Genomic DNA, 18,043 nt, shown 5'->3' on the forward strand with positions numbered 1-18,043 from the left:
TCTGAGGTTAGTGGTTCATTGTTCCCCCTACTCCCTATTCATGTGCTAATACATTTCCATTTCCATGTGGCTCACGGTAAGGAAAAGAACCAACATAAAAAAAAACTTCCATAAGCTACCTCTCTAAGTGCTGTACAGAAAACTTTCGTCTTCCCAAGCCTCCTCGGGTAGCCACTCTCATCATCCATACTTTACAGTGGACGAAAGTAGGGCTCAGGGAGCTTGAGGAACTTGTGCAAGGTTCCAGTTAGTTTGGGTATTCTCTAAATTCCATCCCATGACTGCCATGTCCAAATGTTCACCAGCACCTATGTGATGCGTGGTATGTTCACCCCAGGCTAGGTGCTATGTTCCACAAAGGGGAGCAAGTCAAGATGTTGCCCTCATGTTCTGGTGAGGAGGACCGAGCTCGGACAAGTAATTAACTACAGGTGTGCTGAGTGTCGCAAGTAAATGTTGTAGGTGCACCTAACCTCATCTGGGGAGGAGGCAGGGGTTCAAGGAAGGCTTCCTGGAGGAGGTTCCTCAGCAGGGGTCCTGAAGGATGAACAAGAGTTAGCTAGGTGAAGAGGTAGAAGAACTATCCTGGCAGAGAACAGCAAACATAAAGACTTCTGACCAGGAAAGGACATGGCTCTATACGAAAGCAGAAGAGCTCTATCCCCAAAGCCATAATAGCAATGGTTCACACTGATTGAGCGCTTTTGTGTGCCCGGAGCTATTCTGTACATTTCGTGTGCATCAACTCATTTAATCTCACAACAACTCCATGAGGTAAACGAACTGTTATCCCCATTCTTCTGTCAGAGGCAAAGAGAAGTTAAATAATTCACCTAAGATGACACAGCTTAGAAGTGCTGGGGGGAAGGGTTGGACCAGGGAGCTAGCTCCAGATCCAGTGCATTAAACGACCAGTCTATTCTGCCTCACCTTTGTCATGAGAACAGCAGTCAGAGTCACTGGGGTTTAGAGGGCAGACGGTCCAGCCTTATTTTACACATAAGGAAGCTAAGAATTGGAATTGAGCAATTAGTGCTCAAGTTTAGAGGCCAGCTCCAAGCTGTGTCTTCTGATTCCACATTTGAACAAATTCTAACTTGCAAGATGAAACCAAGAATTGGACTCTAAGTCTCAATTCTTTTTTTATTAAGTTTTTATTTTAATTCCAGTATAGTTACCATACAGTGTTTTATTAGTTTCAGGTGTATAATATAGTGATTCAACAGTTCCATACAACAGCCGGTGCTCATTACAACAGGTGCACACCTCAATCCCCATCACTTATTTCACCCATCTTCCCCCCACCTCCCCTCTGGTAACCATCAGTTTGTTCTCTAAAGTCTCAATTCTAAATGAGAAACTTTAACCTTCATAGGCTGTGATCTTGACCATGAGTCAAATCACATCATCCCTTAAAACTACTCAAGGAAGATCCATAATCCATTCAGCTTCTATTCTGAATCCCAGATTTCATCTTCATTTCAGTAACAGTCTTTACAAGGTAACTTCCTGTGAGCAAACTAATTAAATTCATTTGTTACTTGCAGATTAAGGAAGAGTCTTTGATGGGATGGAAAGACAGATGACTTTGACAAAAATATCAGTTTGTGAAATAATTTTAAAAACCCGCCCAAGTGTGTATGACCTTAAGATTCTCAAGTGAAACCAATCGGTAGGCACTGCAATCAGCTTAGAAGCAGCCCTGTGTGAAGATGAATTTTGCAAGTCTTATTATGGAAGGCATCTGCAAGGGACCAGGGAGTTACTTAAGCAGAAGGGTGTGAAAGGGAAAAGAGGAGACGCACTGCTTTTTCTCCTTTATTAATATAACTGTGACTGAGATCAACATTTCTTGGCCAGTGTCCTTAATACATACACAGAAATATTTTGAACTTTCACATGGACTACAAATAAACCAGTGGTGGACTTTTTTATTAAAAAGAGCCAATATCACTCGTATCTGGAATTTAAGAAACAAAACAAACGAGCAGAGGGGGAAAAAAGAGAGAGAGAGGCTGACCAAGAAACAGACTCATAACTACAGAGAACTGATAGTTGCCAGAGGGGTGGTGGGTGGGGGGTTGGGTTAGGTGGGTGACAGGGATGAAGGAGGGCACTTGTGATGAGCACCGGGTGATGTAAGGAAGTGTTGAATCACTATATTGTACACCTGAAATGAATAGTACACTTATGTTAATGAATTGGAATTTGAATAAAAACTTAAACAGCCACTGAAAGCTTTAATCTACCCTTTCCAGCAATTGCCAATGCAAAGCTCAAGCAATTTTAACCCATCAGGTCACACTTATAGAAAAACTATACTTAAGTTAAATGAAAACTTTAACCAACCTGATAGATAGCACATGTGGGGCATGGCACTCCAATGGGAACATCAGAGGTAAGGAATACTTTTCCAGGCCTTTGGTTTTCATTGCCACCATAGTATTTATTTTTTGCTTAAGAGAAAGGCACTTAACCTGGGGAAATTCTTAGGCAGAAGGAGGAAAGTTTCTCAGATATTTATAGCCAAAATATTTCAAATCATAGGTAGCTATATTTATGCTTGGTTCTTATTTTAATAAACAGAAAGTATTGCTGCCCCCAAAGAAATTTTCAGTATCACTTTAGAAAAAAAAAAAAAAAAATTCTCCTTCACCTCAAATGCAGGGCTTTTCTGTTTTAAAAAAGCAGGTAAAAGTTTTAAAAACACTGCAAAATACCTTACAGCCTACAGGCTTACTTAGAATCTGCCTCTTCAAATCTTTTCTACACTGATTAAAAATAAAAAAATCTACTCTTAGTGAGGAAGCGAATAAATAGCCCCCAGGCCAACTCTGGGGGAGATCAGATTATGTTCATCTAAAGCTTCATCCTCCCCAAGCCAGAGACCAAGTCACTGAGAGCACCCCTTCAGGGGGGTCACCCTATGGATGTCCTCCATTTTGGGGAGGCAGAAGCTGGATGAGAAATAAAAAATTTGCTTGGTCTTAAGCTCATGACTCAAGAGAGCACCATAAATACATAATGTCCACCTGAAATACCAATGAAACTAGCAAATACGCTAGTCAGTACCCCCATACTCTGGTCCAGTATAATTTCTCTGGTTAATCTTTTATCAGCCAGTTAAAAACCTCTTTAAAAGCTTTTTAGACAATTTCTTAACAATGCCTTTGATACCATCACCCTCACTGAATAAGAAGAACAACTGATGTATAAGCTCCTACCAAGGCAGAGAGAGGGAGGAGAAGCTCATCTTCCAGAGACAGGACTTACAGGAGAACTTCCCATTAAGAGGGTTGAAATCTGAGGATAACTTCTGGCGGGAACCTGATTTCTACAATTTCAGAGTCTTGGCTTGCCAGCCTGTCTCTTGGCTATAACTAGAAACTTCGGGCTCACACAAAGACCTGTCCCTGGTGTTTGTGCACACAGGAGGTATCTGGGCAAAAGGAATTCAATATTAACATTAAGCAGACCTTTCCGGGGAGAACAGAATAATGACTAAAGACCCCCAAAAGCTTTTCACACTGATTGCAGTTTCTGATTTAGAGCTCAGAAAGCTCTCTCTAAAGATATCCTGGAGTACTCACTGGAATGGGATAGGCTCTGAGACGTTTACAGATGAACGTGGGGATTTTTTCTGCGGCCAAACATTCAATACCACAACAAGCTGTGAAAGCTTTCATTCTGGAAGAGCAAACAGCAGCCTAAGATGAGGCTTCACGGTTCCTTCCCAGCAGGGCTCTGGGCGGGGGCTGAGTCTACACTTCTGCCATCTCAGGAGTGGATCACGGACATGAAAGGGAGTTAGGGTTTCACAAAAAGAGCACTGGGCTGGAAGTCAGGAGACTTCTGATCTTGATTCTGTCCCCAACCTGTCATTTTACCTTGGCAAAGCAACTTAAGCAATTGAGCCTCAATTGCTTTCTTTGTAAAAGGGAAAACGTGGTGTGGAGGGGAGAAAACAAACAGGCGTTAAATGCCTATGATGTAGAAACACTTTGTAAAGACTGTAGCCAACAATTCTGCAATGAGGGTTATAGCAGCTTGCTCTTACAGATGAGGACATGGAGGTTCTGAGGTAAAATCATTTGACCAGAGTTAGATATTCTGGAAGAGATAATGGAGGCAGAGATCCTAGCATGGGGGCTGGAAACGGGGGCAGCTCCCCATTCCACCATGTTCCAAATAGAACTCCAAGATGTCCAAGAACTCTAAATTCAAAGTTAGCTTTCCAGAACACTGTAAAGTTATATTTGTCAAGATAAACAGATTTTTTTAAAAATTAAGTTTTTTAGAATGGTATATAATTTTTAAATGTCAATACATAAAAATCTGGGACCTGAGCCCTCAAATGTTAGAGACTGTTCTGAATGCTAAAGAAGTGCATTTTTCTTGGTGAAGAAGTATAATTATTAAATGTAGGTACATAACACCCATGTGTACCATACACTCTTGTAGGTTTTAACATCTACAAAGCTCTTTCTCCTGTGTGATTGCAGCTGATCCTCCTGACCACACACCATATATTGCAGATAAGGACTGGCAGTCAATGCCTGTGGGGCCCACATCACCCCCCTTTGCTCCACTTTTGGTTTCAGCAGCAGCTGTTATGTGGAAAGTTTCACGTGAGCTCAGATTGGCCTTGTAGAGCCGCATCCAACCTCAATCACATGCTGTGCTCACAATCATACCTCCTTCTAGCCCCGGGGACCCGTCCTTAATCTACATGCCAGCAGAGCCTAGAAGTGTGGGAAGTTAGACCCCTGAAGGATACTCTCAATCAGCTGAGGAGAACAGGAGCCCATGAGTAATGGTTCCTGTCCTTTGGACAGGCAAATTTGAGAGGAATTCTGCATACTTCAGGGAGAGCTCAGTGAAATCAAACCCCCATAGAAGACCCTGGTGACTGTAGAAGTGACTTTGGAGACATAGTCATACATCCTCCTTCCCTGTCTCCCTCTCCCCACCTTCTCATTCCTGCTTCCAAATCAAATAACCGACTTGCACTCAAGCCCTTGTCTCAGGCCAGCCTGTGGGGGGACCCCAAACTCTGAGAGGCACTGAGGTTTCAGGGCAGGAAGTGACTCGCGCAAGGCCCAGGGCCAGCAGGTGGTGGTGGCAGAGTTTTCTTCCTGTTCTTCTGGTTCTAAACTCAATGAATCCCTTTCATCGTCCACATTCAGTGGTGCACACAGGTTAAGAAACTGCAATTTCTAACTTTTGCCAATATGCAAAGCTTAAAACCAGTTTTCAAAATACATGTTTTAGCACAAAATTAAAAATAAATGATAACCATCATCTTTGCTGGGGGTTACACAGATAGTCTGCTGGGCCACCATGAAAAATTTTGCATTTCCCCAAATTTCAAAGTATTACATTTTGCTTTGCTGGTGCTAGACAAGTGCATTAGAAATGTCAAGTTTCACGCAGAGTTTTAGGGATGAGCAAGCTGAAGTTTTAGGACTTGCAGTGTTTCATGTTTAACTACTACTGGAAGCAGGATTAGAATCTTTTCTATCCCAGGCACACTCCAGCTTTGCCTACCAAATTTGTTCAATGGCGGGTTTGTAGATTATCCTCAATGATGAGCATCGGTCTGGAGCTTTGCAGTGAGCATCTTTATTCCCCCTCATTTTCCCAGCATCTGTTCTTCCCTTTTTCTTTAATAGCACCACAATTTTCCTTGGATGAACCAACCCTTCTGAACTCCCTCAATCCATGTACTTCAGGGGTAAATGAACCACCAAGCCTTAGTTCCAGAGCTCAGAATATGAACAAATGCCTGATCAATTAGGGTAGCCTCTTCCCTGGCCACAGTGATTGGCTCAGAGACGAGGAACCCAAGCCTGGCCATTAGAGTGGACAATGAGACTCCAATGGGTCTACTGAAAAATATCCACTCTTTTCTAGTGGGGAGTTACGCTAGTAGATGGCAAGTCTTCGGTGCCTGGCGGCCATCTTGCCACCACACCAGAGAAGCCTGCTTGAAAATGTAGCCAATAAAGGGGAAAGCAGGGGACAGAGATGGATGGAGACAAATGGCTGCTTTGGCACAGATGAGCTCTTCCCTGAACCTAGATTTGCCTGGGACTTGAGAGTCCCAGGAGCCACTACATTACTGCCTCATCTTCCAGCCTTCCGCCACCTGCAAGTCAACAAATCCTGCCTGAAATGAGACCTGTCCTCAAGCATTAAAGGGACTCAGTGTAGCACTTCTCTGAAGAAACACGTATCTATTTTCCACCATGGAGGAGGAGGCAAGGAAGTCAAGCCACAGAGCAGGGCTAATCAAAATCCTGGCAGAATCATTTGGTCCCAGCTTCAGAGAGCCTAAGGAATGGGGTGCTGAACTAGTCTCTTTATGAATCAATGAAGCAGCAGGCCTTAGACAAATGCCACCACGTTTAATGGAGGGAACACTAACTCCACAGACGTCGTGTGCATCAGCCTGGTGCTTCGGTTCTCACTCCAACTGCAGCTAGAGTTCAGAGGAGAGGCCTTAGGTTGGGAATTCCTTTTACTTGGTGTGTGCATGTATGTGTGTGAATGTGTGTGTGGGGGGGGGGATGTGTGCATTGTTTTTGTTTTGTTTTGTTTTGTTTGTGTATTTTTGCTTATAATTACATAGTGGCATTGAGAATCCATGTTTTCCTATCTGTAAGCTTTTGTTAGAATTCCTCATCCCTCTTCTACCCTCTGATAAGCTGAATAATGAGAACTGGAGAGGTAGATGAGAGAAAAAAAGCAGAAACCAAACCAAGACACCTGCCCCACAGCAATAAGGATGCGGAGGAAACAATGACTTATATTTGTTTTCCCCCTCCCTCAAGAAAAATCACCATCAAATATTTACTTCAAGTATAATGTTCCAAAGCCAGGGAGACAAGTTTCAAGCTTGAAATGTGGGCAGGATTGTTGGCAATGATGCCTCGGGAGTTTTCAGAGCCTAGGACAGTCCTGATGGTGGAGGAAATGAGGAAGAGGTAAGGTGAGTGTCAGGTTTACCAGATGACCCGGCTCTGAAGAGGTGTGGGGGCAGGTGCTGGCCCAGGGACAGAGTATAAATATAGGTCTTTAAGCCTTTGTCATCTCTTAAACACACATGCAGAGGAGACGACACTCAATGCAGTATTCTGTCATGCTTGGAATACCTGAGGTTGATACATATGGCTTTTGAGTGTGACACACAAACTTACCTGATGAATTCTACAGAATAGTACTGAATGGGGGAGCTTCCTTCACTCTTTCCAGGTTTCCAAGACAGGGCCACCTCAGAATCAGAGACCACAGTGACGTGAGGCTGCTGGGGCGCTGTCGGAGGCAGGCAGGAATCTAGGCGGGACAGCAAACACCTAGAGTTGGCTGTGGTCTTGTTGCTGGGGATGTTTAATATATAAAAAGCATGTGTGCTTCCTACAGCTTAAACATCTCTATTCAGAATAGTCTCCAAATCCAAGCCAAACAAACACAAAAAAATAATCACAACTGGATTTGCCATGTAAGGTTTGAGATAATGAGAGCTGGTCTTCCCTCCTTCCCTCAATGCCCTGGCTGAAACTCTAACTAAATTAAGACATCATTGGCCCTGGGACACACAATGGTGCATACCCTTTAAAACCCTCAACTACACTCCCACCTCCTAGTAACCTTTCATCTGTTTGCATGTTAGAATTGACACCTGCGAGGAAAATGAAATGCATAGCATTACTGTCACTCATGTTCAATTCTTGTGTGTGTGTGTGTGTGTTTGTGCTTGTGCGTGTGTGTGTGTTGCCCCAACCATCAGAATGCATACCAATGGTAGGATGTTTGGGACATGCCCTCATGCCCTCATGTGTAAAGATGGAAGACTCACCCACGATCCTATCACCCCAAGGAAACTGCTGTTACTATTTTCATATCCAGACTTTCACATCTCCCAGCCTTTACTTATACTGTTGCTTATGCCAGAAACATTTTTCTTGCTGTCTCTCCTAGAGGAATCCTATGTAGTTTTCAAACTTCAGGCCAAAAATATTGATCTTTCTAAAACCTTCCCTGCACCTTGGGATGGAGGAGTGCTCCCTTCTGAGTGCTCCAGAGCCTGCTGCACAGACCTCAGATGCCCTGAAGCTGCTCATCTACTATTTGCTTCTCCCTCCACAATGAGCTTGTGAGCAATGATGATGGAGCCACCTTTGTCCCCCAGTGTCCAGCACAGTGTCACCTCAATGAGCCTTTGTTGGGTTCCCTTTGCCTATAAAATCTCCTCTCTCACTCCCCTTCCTCCCCTTCCTGATTCCCACTTACTGGTCAGACCTTCACTTAGTAGTCATCTCCCCAGGGAATTCTTACCTCACCCCTACATGGGATCTCCCTTTACATGTTCTTACAGCACTAGATAGCATTTACCATAATCCGTGACTACACCTTAACTAGGTAATGTCTTGACCCACCCCACTAAGTTCTGAGAGGACAAAGGTATGCCTGTTTTGGTTCACCACCAGAGCCTTGCACAGTGCCTGGCACATAGTAGGTCCTTACTGATATATACTGAATGAAGGGATAAATGAATAGCACCCATTGCTTTCCCACTCTTAATGAACTGAACCCATCTTACCTTGGGGCAAAGTAGTAACATGCCGAGGGGAGCTAAGCCGCCCTTTGCCACTCTGGCTGTAAGCTGCTATGCTCACTTGATATTCAGTGCCTGGTTTCAAATCTCCAATCACTTCCTCCTGTCAATGACCAAACCGGAAATGTGTCAATGACCAGAAGTTCTTTTTGAGCAAACCAGACAATTTCCAGAAGAGTTGCACCTCGAGGCCCCTGTGAAACTTCTTGGGACAGAGATTATTTTGCTTTCTCTAGGACTGGCCAAGTTTTAAAATTTGCAAAGAGGAAAACACCATCACATATTTCCCACAACTAGAGAATTACCCTTTATTGGCATCTATACACTGTTCTAGAACTGAGACTCAGTCACCCTATCAGATTTTGCTTTTAACATTTGAGTTCCTTGATCAGAGTACTGGACTGCTAAAATTCAGGTAATAATCTTTTCCAGGGCTGGAATCCACCAGTTTTTTCTCTCCGTTTGCATGTCACAGATGCTCAGAGACTAGCCACAGCAGCAAACTGAGGTCTTGAGTTGTACCAATAAAGTAGGGACTCAAATTTGGTTCTCAAATTTTAAACTGCATCAGAATCACCAGGAGGGCTTCTTAAATTGCTGGGCCTGCCTCCCGGGGTTGCTGATTCAGTATATTTGGGAAGGGGCCCGAGATTTTGCATTTCTAAGAGTTTTCAAGTATTGCTGCTGGTCTAGGGACCCCAAATTGATGAAGGATGTATATGAGCTTCACCTGCACAGTATCGCTGACCAGAAGGCCCCAGCTGAAGAAGACTTGCTCCACTTCAGGCTTTGTGAAAAGCAGTATGCCCCTGGGGCTATACAGTGCTAACTAGTAAGTGGGGGTCTGGCTCCCACTGGTCCCAGCACACTACAGTGGAAAGGACACAGGCTTTGGAATCAATTAGTCATAGGCTTGAATCCTGATTCTGCCACTTATTGCTAGCTGTGGCCTTGAAATTAAATCCCCTGAGTCTCGGTTTCTTCCTCTGTAAAATGGAGATGATATAGAACTATCTTGCATAGCTGTAATATTTGGGATAATGTGTGTAAAGAACTCAAGAAATGGGTTGTCATGATTACTGTCTTGGTGAGGCCCCTCCTCTTCCCTGCTTACCTAGTTTCCACTACTCCTCCGAGGCCCAAACCTTCCCCAGGACTCCTGACCACCGAGACCTGATCTTACCCTACCAAGGTTGTGCCACTAATTTAGTACTTTTATATATTACAAAGTATGTATTACTACTTCTCCTATGGGACTGTAAGCCCCTTGAGAGCAGGGATCCTGTCTTGTACTTCTTCAAAACCTTCTCTGCAGATGATCAAATATCCACCGTTGCTAAGGAGAATTCACCCGCTGATCAACAAAACTTTTTAAAAGGACTCAACCAAGAGTTATCAAATACTTACTACAGGAGTCCTTAACCCTGAGTGCACATTAGAATCTCTAAAAGAAATACCAATGCCTGGACTCCACTCCAGATTACTTAAATCAGAATCCGTGGAAGGCAGGGCCCCGGGTATCAGTATAAAGCTCTGGGCTGAGGCTAATGGGCAGCCAGGTGTATGAACCCCAGGGCCAAGGCTCGGCTCGCCCACTGCGTTCTGCATTCCATCTGTAGCCCACCTTCTCCTGTGACTCCATCCCCTCCCCTACCTACCCGGTCCTTATGTGAGTACTCAGTGTGCTCAAGTCTCTCCCACCTCAAGAATGGTCAACTATTCCCCAGCATACATGCGCCCACCTCCTCTCCACGGGGGCAACTTTCTTAAAGGAGCTGCCTCCACTTCCTCACCTCTTTTTTTTTTTTTTTCTAAAGAGAGAGGGAAACAAACTATAAGAGACTCTTTTGTTTCTGTTTTTTAATTTATTTGACAGAGAGAGCAGAAGCAGGGGGAGTGGCAGAGGGAGAAGCAGGCTCCCTGCTGAGGCAGGAGCCTGATGCGGGGCTCGATCCCAGGACCCTGGGATCCTGATCTGAGCTGAAGGCAAATGCTTAACCGACTGAGCCCCCCCGGTGCCCCTTCCTCACCTCTTATTCGTCCCTCACCAGGCCTCTCTGCACTACAAACCTACTGAGATGTTCTTACCAAGCAAGGTCACCACACAATCTTGTAATAAATCCAATGGGGATGATTCTCCATACTTGACTTATTGTACCTTTCAATACTGTTACCTAGACTTGCTTCTGAAATTTCTTAGTTCCCTTGGGAGCCATGACTCTGCTCCTCCTTGGTCTCCTTCTACTTCTCTCATTGCTTCTTCTCAATATCCTCCACCCACTCCCCATTCTCTGCTTGCCCCATAGGTGTTGGTTTTTCCCAGGGAGTCATCCCTTGTCATCTTGCCCTCTCACTCTGTCGTCTTGCCCGGGTAAGCTCATCTACTACTTCCTTAGCTTTGAGCACCACCTTCACTTGACCCCTCCCAAATCTGCCTCTCAGCTCTGACCCACCTCTTGATGTCCAGACGTGGGTTTGCAACTGCCTCTAGAACATCTCTACCCAACAACTACCAAGCCACTAAGGTTCAACATAACCAAAGCTCAACTAATCATTTCTCTTCCTGCTACCAAAAACAAAATAAGAAATTGCTTCTCCTCTTGAGTTCGCTCTCTCATTACCCACACCACAAATTCTTGAACACTTTCCTCTCTGTGTTCACGTCTCCTCTCTAACCACCATTCAGCCAGTTACAAATACTGTCACCGGGACTTGTTCACATCACTTGAATCTGTTTAGGTCATCTCATCCTCATAGACTTAAGTCCAAGTCCTCATAGTTATGACAATGGGTTCTGACTCTCCCTGTCACCCATGCTGCCTACACCACCAGTGTAGACTCCACCTGCTAGAGTTATCTTCCCACACCTCAAATCTGAGCACAGCACTTCCCATTTTAAAATCCCCTTAGAATGGCGTAGTTGTGTCCCCCTGTTTATCCTTCCAGCATCATCTCATGTCACCTCCTTTCCTTGCTACATTCCAGTCATACCTAAGAACTTGGCAGGGCTCAAATTTATGCCATTCAATTCCTTGCCTCTGGGCCTTTGAACCTGCTGCTGCTTCTACGTGAAATGCCCTTCTCCCCACTCTTGCCTGGCTCACCCCTGCTCATCCTTCATGACTCAGTTCAGCTGAGACATTACCTCATTTCTCTGATCCCCAGCCTCCAGTCTGGTTAGGCGCCCCTCCTCTGTGCTTCCCTGGCGTCTCTGGTGTACCTCCATCTTAGCACCACTCACCTTAGATTGTAAGTGTCTGTTTATTTGTCACCTTCTCCCCACCCACTTGAGGGCAGGAGCAAGTTCTTATTCCTCTGGCAACCTAAAGCTTAGGAGAGACAGGTAGCAAATGCTTAAGCAATGCTTTTTTTGATGAATGAATAAATGAAGGAAGGAAAGTGAATGAGTGAAAGAAAGAAATCAAATCAAGGTGGGTGTCCAATATAAGCAGATTACCTCATCAAGAACCAGCTTCTACGACTCACCCCTCCATCTTGATTAACAGCATCAGTACCCCTGTCCCTGGAGTTGGCAACTCCAGAGACAGGCTGACTTTCTCTTACCCACCTCCCTCCAGCCACCTCCACATGCCTTTCAGACCTGCTCCCTTCCTCCACTTCCTCTGAATCCTTACCTAGGCCATTTCTACAGCCTCCCTGAGGGTGTCTGTCTCCAATAACCCCTCCTCTCCTCTCTGCCCCACTCCATCCTCTATGCAGCTGCATGAGGGGTCTTGGCTGAACATATGGACCTCACTCCAAGCCCCCTTCCGGTCCTAACTCCCTGCATCTGCGCATCCCAGTTCCACTATCTGTCCCCTGGTTCCATGTTAAGTTGGAGATTAAGAGACTAGAGGTAGCAGGTGGATATAAAGCTTCTCACTTCTCTCTCATCAGTCATGCCCTGGCTCTTCCCAGGAGAACAGATACACTTTCAAACCAATGCCCTCACAGACTTTTGCTTTAGGATCTCTTCCCCTTGGAAGTCCTTATGCTGGATGGTGTATGGGAGGAGCTGAATGGTTATAGATTATTATAGGTATTAGCTCTGAGCCAATACCAAATACAGCTACTATTACCACGTATTGTGTGTTTTCTCTGTTCCAGGAACACATAGCCTGATTTAATTCTTTCTTCAGTCCTATAAGGTAGATCTCACTCTTCCTTTCATTTACAGAGGAGAAAATAGAATCCCTGAAAAGTTAATGATTTGCTCAAGAACATAAATTTATTAAGTGGCAAAATGGGGACTTGAACTCTGTTTTGTTTGACTCCAAGGCCCAAGTTCTAATTCGATAATACATGTACAAAAAATATTAAATAATATTTAGATCAATAAAAAATACTTTTCATAAACACTGAAGACCAGATTATTATTTTATTTATAAACATGGAAGTTTATGTACTGAAAATTTAAAAGTTATCACTGAAAACCTGAAAAGGACTGGTACTTGTGGGCCATTAAAAGAAAAAAGTTATCACTGAAAGCCAAGAGACATTAGACTTGCCAAAGTTGCTTATGTAGGTTAAAAAGCAAACTCCTTATTAGATATGGAAAATTAGCACTACCTTGAGCCCAGGTGTATTCTGATAGGTAAACAGGTAGAAAGTGGCCCTCCCAGAAGCCAACTATTCCCAGTCTTCCTGTTTTGACCAGCTAGTTAGGTGGCAATAAGGGAGGGAGGGTCAAGGGCACTGGGTAGCTGGGGCCATGGAAAGAGTAGCTGGACTCAATGATTTAACCATCACATCTTCCTCTGACATCAATCCTCCCAAATGGAATCTCTCACTATATTGTGACTAGGGATAACCCTTGGATTCTTTATTAAAATACCACACAATTTCACAAATCTTTCTATTTCCATCTTTAAGTGTTTTATAATTACTTGCATCAAGCTACATAAGATACTGTATATGCTCTCCTTGAAATTAAAAAACTAAGCGTTTTATTTTGTTGCCTGGTGGAAGTTTGAGAACAAGTCAAAATGCTTATCTCTCTTAGCTTTTATTTCTACACAAGAGAGTGGGAAACAGTGAGAGAAATTGCTTTCTTGGAGTACAGTCCAGAGTGAATTCAGCAGTCTTCATGGGGCCCTTCCCACACCTTTTTTGAGGGATGAGGGGGCAAAGCTGGATGCTTTGCTGCAAAATAACCCTGCTTTGTGTTTGTCTAGCCTTTTCTAAAATGCAAAACCCCCAAAGCTGCCCCCATTGTCTTCCCAATACCCCTAGTGGTTGTCATGTGATCAGAGAAAAGCAAGGCTAGTTAGTTCACGGAGTCCAGGAAGAAAGCTCAACCACATAAGTAATGACAACAATGGGTCTGGTTTCCCTCATAAGACACACCATAACCTAATATGCTTCCAGTTGCTCAACTCTCAAACACAGCATATCAAATTTTCAGGCTAGCACCTTCTTTTTCAGATGTCCAGCTACCTTTTCCACATCTACAGTACCAGTCCCATTCCCTCCATTCACAAAGTCTGTGACAGGGATGATGGATCATCTCCTCATATCCATTCTCTCCTTTCTTATAATAGAACCCCTGTATATTAGTTGGGCCATCACCACTCAAAGACTAGCATTCCTTGCATCCAGCTGCGGCCATGTGACTAAAGTCTGTCCAATAGAATTTGAGTTAAAATGCTGAGGGCAATTTCTGGGTATCCCTTAGTAGGAAGGGCTGTGTTCCCTTCCCTCTTTTCCTCATCTATTGGCTAGAATGTGGATGTGCCAGTGAGCCAATTTGGGCCATGGGAAGGAGGACCAGAAGAATTGGCAGAGCAAAGAGATAGAAGGATTCCGGGTCTCTGACAGACAGAAGCCACCAAAACTGGTTGTAACCAGACAGGTTATAATCCTGAAGGAAACATGAATGCATTTTGTTAGAATCACTATTATCTTGGCATTTTGGACTGTTAGACTTTTATCTTAATGACCCAATGTACAAAAATAATCTGGATAGCTATGTACAAGGAGCCCCTAAAAAGATGGGACTGCTCTTAACTGAATACCTCTTTACAATGATAAAGTCATGTAGAATGACTCTGAACTTAAATCTCTGACCCTGATTTCAGATTCCACCTTCACCCCCTTTTTCTCCTCCTGCTTGAAACCCAGGTCATTTGTTTCCAGAAATGAAGCTAGAGGTTGTCTTGTTTGCTAATCCAGACAGGGAGCTACTATACTGTAAGGGCATCCAGTGAGCAGAGCTGAGAGAAAGCATGAAACGGGAGAGCACTGGACCAGGAACCAGGAGACCCAGGTTCTGCTGCCAAATAGCTTTGCGATCTTGGAGATGCCACTTCACTTCTCTGGGCCAAAGTTGCAACACCAAAATTCTGCAGTTGCTCTACAATGACCTTGTTGATAGTTAATAACCTTGGATTCAACTTCACAGTTGACTCTACAAGGGGAGGCTGGGCCTTAGTTGTGAATATCTAGCATCATTACATGGAAGGCACCAGAGAAACAGAAAAGTGTTATCTTCCAAACATCCTTCTTTCAATGGCCCTGAGGAAGGCTATGCAGGCCAGAGTGGAGGGGGGAGTTGGGGAGATTCTACTCCCTGCGTGGTCACAAGAAGCTAGAAAGTATCTTCCAGAGTTTCACAGGAAGGGCAGCATTGACTTTGGGGCTGTACAAATCTTCCTTGTATGGGTCTGTCCTGTGTACTGCAGGGAAAAATCATCCCTGAAGCTTGTCTACAAAAACGTCCACACTTCTGTCCATATGCTGCAGAGAGAACAAAGGAACCCCCAGCTGGAAACCATTACTGGGTCACCCCTTCATTTTACTGTCAAAGAGAGATTCAAAGGGGTTCAGTAACCTTGCCCACCTTTGCTGTGATGACAGAGCTGAGACTCCATGCAAGTCTCATGATTCCTGCCTACGTCTTCTCTCTCTAACCTTGGATAAAACCCAAGTGCAATCACTGTTCTGGGTCAACCAGATCAGTGGACTCCAAAGCAGGATGATGGTACATCATCCTCCTAGGTGAGCAAGACAATCTTCTGAGATACCAGAAGAAAAGAACTTTCTATTTCTGTCTTATCTCCTCCTTGAAGAGTCTGTGGAACTTTCTAATGTACGTAATATACTAGTAGAGTAGCATGTATATAATTCATAATTACACACACACATAAATATTTTCAAATATTTTTTACTGATGATACGAATGATCAGAAAGCATGGAGCCCACCAGTTTAAACACTCACTTCTATTTCCAACTCTAAAAAAATGACCAAACTGCCCTGCTTTGTTTTACTACTTATTTTCCAGGTTGAAACTTGCAGGTTGTTCTTCTAAGAAAAAGGTAAGTGTCAAATGTTAACCGAATTAGAAGCCTCCATACAGGCAGATCATCAAAGGATACAACCCGATCTTCTGTTTGGCATTCAATCCAGCAAGTCAAGCAGTTTGAGGTAACCTGGTCCTGGCTTACTGGGAAGGACTGAAATCCTTAGAGGAAGTGAGGAAAGGAGAAGGAAAGTAGGGGAGGGGAACCCCCCCGCCCCAGCAGTGCTCACTCATTTAAATATCTTCTCTCCTTTTCAGTCTTTTTCACCTAGTTTTGGAACAGAGCTTAAATTACTTCAACCTTTAAAAATGTTCCTCTTAACCTTACTCTGCCATGTGAGATGAAGCAGCACAGAGGAGAATAAAAGCGACTTCTTTCTAAATGATTAAAAATTCACCTGGTATGCTCCCCAGTCCCTGCTTACACCGGAACTAAGCACTCTCCCTGGGGCCTTAATCAGTATGAGCGAGATGTGGGAAAATCAACATTTTGATGAAAAGAGACCCCCTGAATCCTGGGTTGGGGCAAGGGTTTAACTTTTCTGAAGCATACTTACAAAAATCACCCGAAGATCAGACTGTTCCTGCAGAGGAGAAAAAACAAAACAAAACAAAACAACATGAAAGGAAAGGAAAACCTACAGGTTGCAAATAAACCCATAGAGTAGCCCCGCTTCTACAGAGAGCCATGGGCAGCAAACACACAGCTTCCATCTGAATTCTGTTGACCGCTCGCTCAGTTCTCGTTCAGCCAGCTGTGGGGCTGAGGGCTCCACGGCCATGACCCCATTTAGTGATCGCAGCGTCCTTATGCTATAGGCTGATACGACACAGCCTGGAGGTTCCCAAACTTTCTCTGCTCACGGCACCTTTGCTGTCTCAGGAACATTTTTACAGCACCTCTAAGGCCAAAGAAATGCCTAAGTAAGCGTTCCGTTTATCCACAGTTATACCCAAACAACCCGGTGGTGGTAGTTCACACAGATGTCGCTCTTTCTCTTGAAAAGCTGCAACCTTCCGCAGCGCCCCTGTGGTTTGCTGCACAGCCCCGGAGAACCCTGGCACACAGTTTGGAAACCCCAGATATGCTCCCTGGGACATAGATACTATTTGGACCCCTGTTCTGTCCACGAGGGAACTGAGGTCCAGTAAGGTTAGCTTGTCCTAATACAGCACGCTGAACTCGAGTCCAGAACCCACTCTGTTCCACCGGACCCCTCCCCTCCTCCTGACTCCCGCATGATTTCCTCTCTCCATTCTGGATATTCTGCACCTCCCTCCACCTCCCCACCGGAACACACGAGCACACAGGCATGCACACACACAGGCATGGCTTGTCCTCTTGGTTCACACCATTCCTTTTTTTTTTTTTTTTAATTTTATTTATTTATTTGAGACAGAGAGAATGAGAGACAGAGAGCATGAGAGGGAGGAGGGTCAGAGGGAGAAGCAGACCCCCTGCTGAGCAGGGAGCCCGATGCGGGACTCGATCCAGGGACTCCAGGATCATGACCCGAGCCGAAGGCAGTCGCTTAACCAACTGAGCCACCCAGGCGCCCTCACACCATTCCTTTTGATTTCAGTGCTCCTCCCTCCCCTCTGCCTTCCCAGAAACTGCCCCTGGTTCAATTCTCAGCCCCTAGGTGGACCACTTGTGAAACTTCAGTCTGTTAAGCAGCCTGTTCATGACATCTGATCTTACGTTGCCTTCCAACTGTTTATCAGCGAGAATGGGCTTCTCCCAGTAAGACTGAAAGCTGCCCGAGAATAGGGACTCTGTGTTATCCTGTGCTGGGCGTATGGCAGCAACTATGAAAGTGTGCTGAAATTGGGCAAGGTATAATTTGATAGCGTACTCTAATGCCTGGATGTAATGAACAGACAGAATATATTTAACATAAAGGCAAAGATCATCAGGAATGATCACTAACGTCTATCTGGCTTCTTTACGTTTTAAAAACCAAAGGCTTTTACATACGCCATTTTATTTGGAACTCACCACAGCGTAATTATTATACCCCTTTCATGGGAGAAAGGTAAGGCTTAGCCAGGTGAGGTGACTCTGGCCAAAGTTAGCCAACCTGTAAGTGCAGGAAGGATGTGTGGAAGCCCAGGGTGCCTATTTCC

General features: G+C 44.5%; 1 protein-coding gene across 3 annotated transcripts in view; it reads right to left on the reverse strand.

Annotated features, from left to right (window-relative positions):
• The window catches only part of EGFLAM (EGF like, fibronectin type III and laminin G domains), a 175,447-nt gene that overhangs the window by 91,329 nt on the left and 66,075 nt on the right, over window positions 1–18,043 (reverse strand). For all 3 annotated transcript variants that reach the window (XM_045862075.3, XM_045862085.3, XM_054504394.2), the window contains exons 4-6: window positions 16,474–16,500; window positions 8,603–8,720; window positions 7,200–7,335 (exon numbers count right to left, since the gene is read on the reverse strand). In XM_045862075.3, coding sequence (XP_045718031.1) covers window positions 7,200–7,335; window positions 8,603–8,720; window positions 16,474–16,500 — 281 coding nt within the window. The remainder of the gene's footprint in view (window positions 1–7,199; window positions 7,336–8,602; window positions 8,721–16,473; window positions 16,501–18,043) is intronic.

Source organism: Mirounga angustirostris, unplaced genomic scaffold (genome assembly GCF_029215605.1).
Source record: "Mirounga angustirostris isolate CCGP_5_RB_7025 unplaced genomic scaffold, mMirAng1.0.hap1 SCAF_7, whole genome shotgun sequence".
Lineage (NCBI taxonomy): Eukaryota > Metazoa > Chordata > Mammalia > Carnivora > Phocidae > Mirounga > Mirounga angustirostris.